Source organism: Podarcis liolepis, assembly GCF_965112155.1.
Source record: "Podarcis liolepis genome assembly, chromosome: 2".
Lineage (NCBI taxonomy): Eukaryota > Metazoa > Chordata > Lepidosauria > Squamata > Lacertidae > Podarcis > Podarcis liolepis.
The window spans coordinates 1,535,773-1,548,475 of record NC_139555.1 but is presented as its reverse complement, the minus strand read 5'-3'; the positions used below and the strand labels follow the sequence as shown (position 1 = coordinate 1,548,475).

The following is a 12,703-nucleotide window of genomic DNA, read 5'->3' as shown; positions in this document are numbered from 1 at the left end:
CTTCTTTTAGTGCACTCTAAGTTCCATTGGCATATGAGTATGCAGACTTTCAGACTATACAGAGCTCTTTGCCAGGCTCCATCATTGGCTGGGTGCAAAGTTCTGTGTTGCCTAAATGTTTGCTGTCTGGAGCATGGTCCAAAGATAGTGATCCACGAGCAGACAGGAGATTATTTGGCTTGTTGTGCTGTATCCTTACAAAGTCCATTTAAAATAAAAAAATTCCTTCCAGTAGCACCTTAAAGACCAACTAAGTTAGTTCTTGGTATGAGCTTTCGTGTGCATGCACACTTCTTCAGATACACAAGTCCATTTAGGAAAGGATGAGATCAGCAGTCAGGCAAATGGAAGAAGAGACTGATATTCATGAAGCCAATTCTGTATGAACACTGGCAAGGACGCCTGCTAAGAAAATATCCAAGACCAAGGTTGAATTGATCTGGACAGATGGACACAGGGCTTCTAGCCAATTTGAAGGTTGGGCTGAGGACCAGACAAGGCTGGGAGTGCCTGAATGAGCAGCAAACAATAGAGAAGGTCAGCGTTCACCAATCCTTTAGGCTGGCTAACTGACTGAAGCTGTGGCTTCTGGAATGGGAGGATCTGGGTTAGAGTTCTGTGAGGTGTGGTACCTAAAAACAGCATAGTTCTTGGGAGAAAAGTTATGAGTTCTTATCCTTGCATGGCAGAGAGAGAGCAACCTCCTCCTAAGAGATGATGTGGTATTGTGGTTAAGAGCAGAAATGGTTCTCCCACCTCACCAAGTTCCAACTCACAGGGTGACCTTTTGTAACTAGGAAGGCTTCAGGCTCCCCTCTCCCAATTTTGTAACAGAGGGATGGTTATTCTGATCTTGAAGGCTGTTGTAAAGATTACTGAGTGAATGCCCGTGGAGTGCTTTGAGCATTTAGGGCAAGTTATATAACACAGTTACTAGTTGTTGTAGGAGAAGGCAGTCCAAGAAAATAAACACATTTGTCTCATTTAATTGTCTCCACAGTCTTACCACACTCTCTTCTCACTGCAGTAGAAATGTACACACAGACATGTGGCAGATGGTACATGCAAACGTATACACCCTGACAACGACTGCCTGTTCTTTCAGTGTGTGTGTGTGTGTGTTTGTACACATGGGCACATGTTTGCCACAAGATTCTGACATGCTGTGTTCACTCCCCCACTCCTGTCTTCCTTTCAGGGTGATCTCCAGCAGCTGCTGATTGTGCCGGATCCAGCAGCTGCAGCCCACTATTGTCAGCATTACATGCCTGATTGCGACAGACAGCTCACCTACGTGTTGCATGCCCAGGATCCCGAAGAGGTAGGAGAGCAAAGTGCAGGGGTTCCCTGTTTTCGCGACTATTACCCCAGAGCTGAGCCAAATTTGGAGGCCTATATAGGAGCTAGGGCTGGGGGAGATGTTTGATTAAGCCAGCATTTAAAGGCAAGCATACTTAATTCACACTTTCTGGAGTAGTACATGGACTGAAAAACAGCCATTCTGTAAACTCCACCCTCTTCTGAATTCTGCAATGTACAGAAATGCATATACTAAGGTAAAGTGTGCATATAGACGTCTATATTGATGAATGTAACATACAAAATGCTTTATGTTAGGGAAAATTGCATGCAAAAACGTGTGTAGTAGGAAAAATCTGCACTTAAAATGCTGCTAAATTTTCATGAACCTTTTTTGAGAATAATTCTCCAACTGATATGGAAATGTAGAGAACTGAACTTAAGATCTGAAAAGCAAGAAACAGGGAGAAATTTGAATCAGCAGATTCGCCCATCCGCCGATGCTCCCTGGCCTAGTCAGTGAAGAAGACCTTTCCTGACCATGGAATGTGACTTATGTGACGTATTAGGCTTGCTCAGTACCATGGATGCTTCCCCTCCCCCATTCTTAAAAGTCAAGATTTGCTCCCACTGACTCCCCTCCATCATCAGCACCTGCTTTCTGAGGCAGTTGCCCCACTCTGGCGAATGGTAGGGCCGGCACTGCTGGTTCCATAGGGGCAATATTGGTACTTGAGGTGGCAGAGTTCCAGAGATGCTAGGCTGATTCAGAAAGCCTTCATACACATACAGAGCTGGATTCATCCAATGAGTCCTGCTAGGAGAAGCCCATGCCAGGACTTGGGAATGCTACAGCAAAGGCATATTCAGCCTGTGGTAGAGATGTGGAGACTGGCCCTTTTTTTTTTGTACATCATCATGCCTTGCTGAAACCTGGAGCTGGACCTGCTTAATGTGGGGGCCTCTGATGTATTCCCCAGATATTGCTTGTCTTCTGCGTTTATGACACACTGACAAGGGTTGTGGGGGTGGAAGCAGTATGTGATGGGGTCATGGTCAGGAAATATAGAGCCACATATTTTTGTGTTATCAACTATGGAAATCCCCAGGCTCTCAGCCTCAAAGCATGAGCATATATAAGCATCACTAAATGGACGGAAGGATTCATGCAGTCTGACCTTTTAAGGGGGCTCACGGGGGCAGGGCAGGGGAGTTGACTGGAGGGAGTTATGGCAGCATGCTTTGAAATGTCAGTCAAAACACGGAGCAGAGCCTGCTAACTTCAGGGATGTGGGAGAGATAATAGAATCATAGACCTGTAGAGTTGGAAGGGACACCCTGAGGGTCATTTAGTCCAACCCCCTGCAATGCATGAATCATTTGTCCAAAATGAGGCCCAAACCCACAACCCTGAGATTAAGAGTCTCATGCTTGACCAGCTGAGCTATTCTGAGTTATTAATCTGTCGTCTGGGGAAAGTGGATCTCCAGAACCAGGCTACACCCTTCCCATCATGATCAGAATGGCATCCATCACTCTGCAGCTGCCTGTGGAATTACTGAAAGGTCTCGGTACCCTGCTCTGCCTGGATCCTATGTTGGAACAGAACTCTGTGTGGAAACCCCTCTTGCAGGAACTGCTTTTAGTTCCATTTGGTAAGCCCACAGCTAATAGGGCCAGCCATGAGCCTGGATCGTCCACTTGAGGGTTGATGGAGATTGCTTCTGCAGCCTGTGGGATGTAGTGGGCAAAATGGGGTTGACCCCAAAGGCATCCAGCAGAGCCCTGGGCATGATGGAATGGAGGCAGAACGTGAGTATGTGGGCAGAAGGGACAGGTATAAACTGTTACTGGATCGAGCCATCTTGGCCCCAAAGCAAGCAAGGGCTAGACTATTGGGTGAAGGGTCTCTCTTCTGTGTGCCCTGTTCCCCTCTGCCTACCTGTCCCTTGGGAATGGGCTCCTGGTGGCTGGGGGTGGGGGTGGCATCTCTTGGTGTTCCATGGGAATAGTGGAGTGCCTCTCTTCTTTCTCAAGTGTCTGCTTTCTCTCTCTTTCCCTCCCCCCACCCTTCATTATTTCCTCCCCTTCTTCTGTCTTCTCCCTCCCCCCAATCCTGTGCAGAACATTCCCCGCAGGAAGGGCAAGAAGGGCAAGGGCAAGAGAAAGGGCAAGGGCAAGAGGAAAGGGAGAGGCAAGAAGAAGAGGAACAAGGAATCGCCAGAGACGTCCTCGCTCACTCCGGCCCCCGGCCAGGTAGAGAGTGCAACTAACTGCCCTCTGCTGGCCTAATAACACACAGCCTCTCCTGGCCTAACCCTCTGCCCACCTAACTGAGCTGTCCTGCCTAACCTGCCTAACTCGCAGCTTTTCTCCTGCTTTGTCCCAAGCAGTTCTTCAGGCAGAACTGCCTGCTCAGTGCTTGCCTCCTCTGTCCACATGTTGCTGCCCCTCAGGGGCAACCATGAAAACCATGTTCAGCAGCCGCTGGCCTCAGGGTCATGAACTCTAGGAGAGCCGGGAGTTCTGGGCTCACCTCCATGCTTCTGATTCCACTGGTGCCAGTTGGCCACAAAGCTTTTTCTTCAGACGCGCAGGTGAGTTTACATGCCTGAGGACACATTCTCCTCACCTGTGTGCCAGGTCATGTCTCCTATGGGTCTTCTCCTGATGTTCAACCATCAGTCATTTTCAAAGTCGAGATGAGCCCGTGAGTCGATGAGCTGGATCAGCCAAATTTCCCCAGGAAACTGGAGTAACGCAGGGCGTTTGCATGGATGGGAAGCTACAGTAGCCTCTTGGTAAATCACAGAGAGTGTTCACATAGATTTATGGCTGGCTTCATCATGGTGTGAACAAGGCAGGCAGGTTGAAATGTAAATAAAGAAATGTAGGCTGAAGAAAATGGATCGCTTTGGACCTTGATATTTTGAATCAGTATCTCTTAAGACACTGTCCTGTTAGGCAGCCTGGATTTTTTAAAGGTATATTTCCCAAAGGTTTTACTTATACAACACAGTATAGAAAAAAGTAAGGAAAGGTACATAAAGAATATCAGCTTAATTCAGAACATGGTGTTGATATTCTTTGTGTCCCTTTCTTTATAGTGCTTCCCCCATATCCCTTGTACTTTGTTGCAAAAATAAAAATGTTCAGAAATCAAGGCTGCGTAATATGACAATGTCAACAGAGATACATCATCAGTTATTGGTCTGCCCTTGAACTTAGACCAGCTTTTCATTTGCAATATTAGGGGTGGGGAGCCTGTGGCCCTGCAGATGTTGTTGCAGATGTAACTCCCACCAGCCTTAGTCATTGGTCATGCTGGCTGGGGCTGATGGGAATTTTGGAGTCCAGCAACAAGGACACTCCTCATAGAATTCACTGCAGTTCCAGTTTCCTTCCTGAGTGGAAAACCTGAGTTTGCAACTCTGTCATGTGTGAAATAGCCTAGAGAAGTGTTTCAGGTCGGTTAGAACCCCAAAGCTTTGATCCCCCCCATACTTAGGGGAAAGAAATGAGCATCATGCCTCCCCTCTATCCAATCCTTATGCCATAGGTCTGTCTTCCTGTGCCCATTGTATTCTCTTCCTGCATTTTGCTGCCCTCCTTCCTTCCTCCCATTACTGGCCCTTTTATGTCAGGGCAGTATCCAGAAACTTGTGAAATATGGGTCAGGGGGCTGCTGAGCTCATCCTGCCAGTGAGTCACTGTTGGCTTGGCCAGGGAGAACCATTTTCCTGCCAAATGGAGCAGTTGGAGGAGTTCCTCCCTCTGGGATCAGAACTCCAGCTGCTGGACTGCTCACTACTGGCAGAGAAAAAGCATCTTTCCCTCTCTTCCCTTCCCCAACTTCTTCCCAGGAAAGAGCTGCCACCCACCTGCCCTTGCTGTTCGCCTTGACGTGGGCTTATCCCTCCCTTTCACTATCCCCAAACGCTTGTCTATGAGCAAAGTTCAGGACTGCCAGGCAGTTGATCACAAATAGGCATTGGATACTTTTACACAACCTTTTGACCCCCCCCCCCACCATTTAGCATGGTCAACAAAAATGGATCATTTGGATTTTGGCAAGGTCACCTAGTCTTACAAAGTCTGTGGCACATACGTAGAGATCACACCCTGCTTCATCTTGAGACATCTTGGCAAAGCTCATTGAGCCTGCCAGAGGGCTTGCAAATCTTGTTTGTCATTCCAGAATCAACTAATTCAAATTAAAAACTGCTCGTGTAAGTCTATAAAGACATACTGTGACTTGGAGTTGGAGAGGTGGCAGTACTGTTTTGGAGGTCTGAATATCAGGTGTTGTGGGGGGGGGGGGAGCTCATGCATGTTGGATGCTGGAAGGGAAAATTCTACCCCTCCCTCCCCGGCCAATTTTGGGATCTGTCTGAGATTAAATTGCATAACAGCAGTGCATTTTAAAATAATTTGTTGTCATTATTTACTTATGCTTCATAATGACCCAAAGTTTAAACACTCCCAGGGAATAAATACATGGGAGATGAAATGCGTGACTGCGTGCACTTTGTAAGTAGTGCTCTTGGGTTCTGTTTCCTTTCTTTTCCTCCTGCTTTCTCAGGTCAAACACTGGGTGAATTCATTAATTAAACCATTTTTATCCAGTTCCCCAGCTGAAAAGATTCCTAGAGCAGCTTACATATAATCAATAGTGAACAAGACAATCTCTGCTTGCAGACTTACAACCTGAAAGGTGCGACACAAAAGGATGGGGAGGAAGCAGCGAGGAAAGCAAATTTGGACCAGAATTCTCAACGTTACAAAGTAGTTCTTATAATGACCAGTTGGAATGGAAACAGTTCAAGGAGAAGAGGGACCAAAACAAGTGGATTTCTCAGCAGAGCTGATGGAATGGCTTTGGTTTCTTTCTCTTCCATTGCTTCAGCCTAGCCTGATAGATTCACGACAAATCGCATGTGCTGTTCCATTCTGCTGCAGCCTCTTTCACTCCTTGATGGCAGTGGGCCTCAGCAGGAGTAAGAATGGATTGGCCATGTTTACTCATTTGATTGAGGAATGACAGCTCAGTGTGAACCAGCATTCACTGATGCACTTAAGTCCCATGCAAAAATCACACTGTGGGTGACCATAGGTTGGGCAGTCATAGCTGGCATGTGAAGCAGATGCACAGAAGTGATTCTGCCTCCCCCTCATGTAGCAGCTGTACTTAGATTTCCAGATATGTAGGTTTTGCTGATATTGAATATGCCTGATGTCAAGAACTGTTAGGGTCACTGTGTCTTGAGGTTTGGCTTTGAATTTCACCAGCCTGCAGGGTCTCCAGGGGAGGTTGCAGATCTCAGAGTGTTGAAAGTGACAGACTATTTTGTGCTTGGCTTGAGAGCTTCTGCTGTTCATACTGCCTCTGTGTCCCCTGGGCTCTTCCCTGCAGACATTATGCAAAGCCATGCTCTTGCCTTACGTGGTGCTAGTAGCACCTGGAACTGCCCTACCAAACTTTATCCCCATATCTGCTAGCAGGTGGCCTTTAGCTCTCAGGCTCCACCCTCTGGAATGCCAGTGCTTGAGCCCCCAGGAAACCTGGCTGCCTTAATGCTAGGAGGCTTTAGGGAATGGTAGCTTAATATTTTACATTTCCGCCCCAACCAAACCCTACTGACTCAGAAGCATGGCTGGCTCTAGTTGCTGTAACCTTTAACGTGCTGGACTCCATTAGCCCTGGTGTTTTCCTTTCACCATGACTGCCCTGGTTGGCTTTTGGCTGATGGCATATTTCTAACTCCTGGACAAATTGTACACCACCATGCGCTCACTGCTAGATATAGAGTAACAAATATATAACAGCACACCCCCAAAATTCTGTATTTAACATCTTATTTACCTTCTGCCACCCTCAAGTATGAGATTCCAACTCGAGCTACACCTACAAAGGCAGCCACTGAGTCCTGGGAAGAGAGTCCTGGAGTTATTACTGCAACCACCGTCGCAGTTGGCTTTAACCTCACAGACAACTATGAGGTAAGAGGGCTTGGGGGAAGGACTATGCCAATCTTGGGAGAAGTGTTCTCTCTTTCCCAGTGGCCATGGAAAGTCTGATACAATTTGCACGAGTATTTTAGAAAGGGATTACTTTGGTCTAATCTATGTGTTTAGAAAAAAACATGTGGTTCAGCCTCTCTGGGACTTTACCATGTTAAATTACAAATAGATCACCACACATTTGAAGGCTTACCTTTGTATTGTATTATTATTATTATTATTATTATTATTATTATTATTATTATTACTACCCACACCTCTAGGCACATGGAGAAGAACATGTTAGAGAGAATGAATCTTTTGGTCTATTCATTTTGACAGTCTAGTTTTTGACATGCTGATATATTTTGGTGTTAGGGGAACTTTGGTGTTAGGGGAACTTTCAGATGTTTATTTGCCTACCTATGTTTTGAAACCCTCTAGTTTCACAGACACTGTCCCACTTGCTTTTGCCTAACCTCAATCAGCTGCTGCGAATCACAGAGGTTAAAAAGGCTGTCTAGAGCCCCCATGGTGCTGAGCAGTAATTAACATAGTTTCTCCACCTCAGCAGTACTCAGCAGTCCCTGCAGCCTGCTGCTTTTCATTCATACTATAACATCCATGACAGATACCTAAACCTTCTTTGAGAAACCTCAGAAGGAGATTCCACAACAATCCGTATTCTACTCCTGAATGAGCCTTATAGAATGTGCTTTCACTGACAGGTGATTAGAGTTCCAATTCACCGCTGGAACCTGAGTGGGATGTGTCTCCATCACAGTAGGGTTTGCACATGACCAGTCATAGTTGAGTGATTAAATTACTACTGGGGAAATGCAGCTGCAGCTTACTGCAGTTTCCCCAGGGATAATTGAAAGAGAAGATGTGGATGGTTCTAGGGTAGAGAGTACGGTATAACTATTACTGTCTGGGGCAGAAATAATGGGATATTGTGTCCTTTTCAAGGGCAGCATTATTCAACAGAAGGATAGGAGAGCTGTTAAATTTCTTTTTCAGCATGTGGGTAAAACAAAGAGGGACAACAGGAGTGTAATCCTCACAGACTGGCAGTGTAAACTACTGCTTACTATAGAAATTAATGTGGGAGTAAACCCCTGCTGTTTGAAAACATGACATTTCCCTCTAACATTTAACCTCAATTTACATTCCTGTAATTAAAAACCATTGTTTCTTCTCTTATTCCCCAGGCTATTTCACACATGGCCCTGTCATTCTACCCAAAATGCTTGAGCGAGCCTTGTGCTCAAGTGCTACCCCACACAACAGCCATGGAACTAGGGACTGTACACATGCAAATGCATACTTGTAGTCCTTGGTCATGCTCAATATTCCATACAAAGGAGGGGTGCCTCAAAGGCCACTGTGATTGGATGCTCTCGATTGGATCACTGTAATGTGCTCTTCTGGGGCTTCCCTTGAGGTTGGTTCAGAGCTGCAGCTGATGCAGAATGCTACAGCAAGGTTATTTGGTAGAGTAATAGATGGTATATAAATACCTTGATAACTTTTAAAAAGGAAGTATTGAGACTGATACTCAATACTGTGTAGAATCATGTAGAACTTTACAGTGTCTGTGCTGGCCCTCCCAGGAATGGATGAACAAATGCTCTTTACCTTCTTTGAAAGGGCAATAGAATGTAATCATTTGGTGGTGGGGAGGTAGTCTAGCAAAGGAAGCAAAGTGGCTGCAGGAAACAGGCAGTCTCTGCTGTGCTTAATTTCTCCTATCCTGACAGGACCTCTTTGGAGAACAGTATGAGATTGGTGAGGACTCAGACCTGGATGCCAATGGCACTTACAGAGCATACGAGGAGAGACTTGACTACAGAGACAGGGAATATGAGGACTACTATGACCGAAGGGATGCGAATGAGGAAGAGCGGTATGATCCGGCTGAGCGCAGTGAAGACACCCTCCAGCTCCCCCCGGTAATGACCACAGAGACACACTTCTGAGGTCTACTAATTCCCCATCCCTGGTTGAGCCCCCAACATACCATAGCATTTGGCCACCTGCCATGTGCCCCATTATGGCAGAATTGGGGAACCTGTTACCATCCAGATGCTGGACCACAACTTTCATCATCCCTGATCACTGACTGTGCTGGCTGGTGCTGATGGGAGTTGTAGTCCAATGACACCTGGAGGGCTGCAAGTCTTTCCCCCTTGCATTGCAGTCTCAGTCTAAAGTAAGCAGAGTCAACTTGAAAAGGTAGCCCATCTAGGAGATGGAAAACTCTGATCCTAAACCTCTGTTGCCTTGTGGGACATCTTCAGGAAAAGAGAAGGTTAAGAAATAAACCCTACACAAATCCAGAATGGAGTTATTAATACAGTCAGATGACACATTGTACACCTCTTTCTGGCAACTCCTGCAGCCCAATGTGCTTTCCTTTGGTCCACATCAGTGAGGCTGAGAGGGGGGTCTTTTTACCTGGGCTTCCCAGGACCTCCAGGCATTGCCCAGGCTTGCATCCCAGGGAAGTCACTTCAGTGCTGCTAACACAGTGCTTTACTTCACCCCCAGATGCCCACTCCATTGTCTCTCAAGACAGACAGATACCAACAACAGCATGAACTTAGTTTTGCAACGTGTGCTGTGGATATACGTACATGCCGGCAGTCAAATGCTGGGTCAGCTATCAGTCTTGTTTCCTTCTCATCACGTGTCAGGAAGGGATTTGCCTTAAAAAATATATGTTAAGATTTATGTATTCATCCTTTATTAGGAGCATAGGAAGGTCAGTATTGTTTACACTGTCTAGTAGTGGCTCTCCAGGGTTTCAGGCATAGGTCTCTCTCCCAAGCTCCAACCCTACCTGAAGTTGTCAGGGACTGAACCTGGGACCTTCCCTATGCAAAGCAGAGGCCCTACCACTGAGTTGTGCCCCTTCCCTTATTGGAAACAATAATTGCAATGTGTTTTAAAGATGTGTTTGAGTCCTTTGGGAACTGCAAATGGATGTGTGCTGGTGATGGCATGGGCATTAGCCAAGAGCCACCTCTGTAACTATCTTCCGCCTCCCTGCTCAAGTGGAACCATTCTGAAAACAGCTGTTTTTAACTCCACAGCTTCCCTCCAGAAAGAAACAGCTATGTTTGTTTGCAGTGGAGCAGAGGCGCTATGAAGCGACCTCTGCTGTTTCTTAGACCATTGTATCTGTCTTCATCCTGAGAGTCACCAAGAATCCCCTCGAGCAAGTAGACAGCTATAATGTTAATGACAGATGTCTACTTAAAATATTTTTCCGCAGAACAGCTTGTTGCTGTTCCCTCTCCCTCTCGGCTCACCTCACCAATTTGTTAGTCAACTGACCCGTGTTGGAGTGTTGGCATTTAAACCAGCACATCAGGGAGGAGCAGCAAATGTTCCAAGCTACAGGAGTTGTGTCACTTGCAGAACTGTCCAGATTCTGGCGCAGAGGACATTAAAACTGGCATTCTGTGGACCTGCCTAAGCCTGAGCAGCTTTTTGAAGAAGAACTGCAACATGTCCCTGATTAGGCTGAGCTCCAACCAGGACCCCTCCATACCAAGTGAATGGGTTGTAAAATGGCAAATGCAGGTCAATATAAGTTTGTGTGGATACATGTCAGGGGGGAAAACCATATATCTTAATTTAACATATATGGTCATGGGGTCTAAACTGGTGGTGACAGATAAGGGGTGCTTCTATCAGGAAAGGAACTGAAAATAAAACTTCTGATATTGTAATGACATCATACAAATCTATGGTATGACTTCATTTCGAATAGTAGGTACAGTTCTGATCGCCTTGCCTCAAAAAGGATATTGCAGCATTGGAAAAGGTTCAGAAAAGGGCAACTCAAATGATCCCCTATGAGGAAGGATTGCAGCATTTGAGAGTTTTAGGTTTAGACAGGGAAGCTAAGTTGACATGGTAGCTAAGTTTATAAAATTATGATGCCATGGAGAAAGTGGATAGAGAAAAGTTTTTCTCATTGTCATTGTCATAACACTAGAATTCATGTGCATTCAGTGAAACTGAATGTTGGAAGATTAAAGGCAGAGAAAAGAAAGTACCTCATTTTCGCTCTATAAGACACACCTGACCATAAGAGGCACCTAGTTTTTAGAGGAGGAAAACAAGAAAAAAAATATTCTGAATCAAATGTTGTTGAAGAGGAAGGAGGAGGGAGGATCAGGCTAAGGCATCACAACAAGAGGCGCTGCGCAGCTCTCCCTCTTGCTGTGCTGGGTTCAGCAGAGCAGCGCAAAGCCTCTTCAGTGAAGCAGGAACACTCCTGCTTCACTGAAGAGGCTTTGCGCAGCTATCCCTGAAGCAATCCCTCTTGCCTGCCCACTGCTCCCAGACCTTCCCAGGGCTGCAGGGGGAAGCCTCGGCTGCCGGCAGAGCAGTGCGGCTCCCCCCCCCCCAAAGAGCAGCTCAGGAGCATGCCGCACTCTGGCAATTTGGCCCCAGGGACCACACATTTGCTCCATAAGATGCACAGACATTTCCCCTTACTTTTAAAGAAGAAAAAAGTGCGTCTTATGGAGCGAAAAATACGGTAGTTCTTCTTGCAGTTCATAGTTAAACTATGGAACTCAACTCCTGCAGGAGACAGTGATGACACCAGATGGCTTTGAAAGAAGAATAAACAAATCCATGGGGGAAAGGACTATCAGCAGTTACTAGCCATGATGACGATGCTGCACCTCCATTCTCAGAGGCAGCAGATCAGTTGCTGGGAATTGCAGGTGGGCAGAGTGCTCTTGCGCTTGAATCCCGCTTGACATTTTCCCCACTGGGGCATCTAGTGGACCACTGTGAGAACAGGATGCTGTGCTCGAAGGGCCTTTGACCTGGTCCATCGGATTCTTTGAATGTTCTTATGTTAATAGACCTCCACCCAGTGCTGTTTTTCTAGAAGAAGAGGTGCCGGAACTCACAATGAGTTCTCTTATAATGGCCATGGTGCCCACCTGAGAGGTGCCAGAACTGAGTTCCCGTGGGTTCCGGCTGGAGAACCCCCCTGCCTCCACCCCCTTTTAAGCTGCTATGCTTTGTTTCTATTCCACGTAGCTGAACAGCAGGCTATAAAAGGCTCCTTGCCCATTCATGATTCCCATTTAATTTACCTGGCTCCTTTCTGTTCATCAGGGAGAGATCCCACCCCTTTAGGGGAAAGGCAGCTTTCTCCATGGTATGAGTGACTCCTGCAGGTTGGCCATGGCTGTTATTATATGTTTCCTTTGTGCCTTTACCAGGAAAAGAATCTGAAAGGAGAGAAAGGGGAGCCAGCCATCATAGAGCCAGTGAGTATGGTACATGTTCTGTAGTGGCACGGGTGCTCCTCCATCAGTATGACTAGGGGCTGAAAGCCACTTGGTGATGAGGGTGGAAGGGGGTAGAGGGT

At 46.4% G+C, this 12,703-nt stretch overlaps 1 protein-coding gene across 5 annotated transcripts in view; it reads left to right on the top strand.

Annotated features, from left to right (window-relative positions):
• COL5A3 (collagen type V alpha 3 chain) overlaps window positions 1-12,703 on the top strand; it is a 118,767-nt gene that overhangs the window by 29,402 nt on the left and 76,662 nt on the right. For 2 of the 5 annotated variants that reach the window (XR_014521657.1, XM_083486069.1), the window contains exons 5-9: window positions 1,199-1,321; window positions 3,424-3,555; window positions 7,180-7,299; window positions 9,060-9,251; window positions 12,555-12,602. Coding sequence is in view for 4 of the 5 variants with exons in the window: in XM_083486069.1 (XP_083342195.1) it covers window positions 1,199-1,321; window positions 3,424-3,555; window positions 7,180-7,299; window positions 9,060-9,251; window positions 12,555-12,602 (615 nt within the window). In the remaining variant the exon portion in view is untranslated. Of the gene's footprint in view, window positions 1-1,198; window positions 1,322-3,423; window positions 3,556-3,582; window positions 3,897-7,179; window positions 7,300-9,059; window positions 9,252-12,554; window positions 12,603-12,703 lie in introns of those variants that run through there. The other 3 variants (XM_083486071.1, XM_083486070.1, XM_083486072.1) reach the window with 3 other exon arrangements.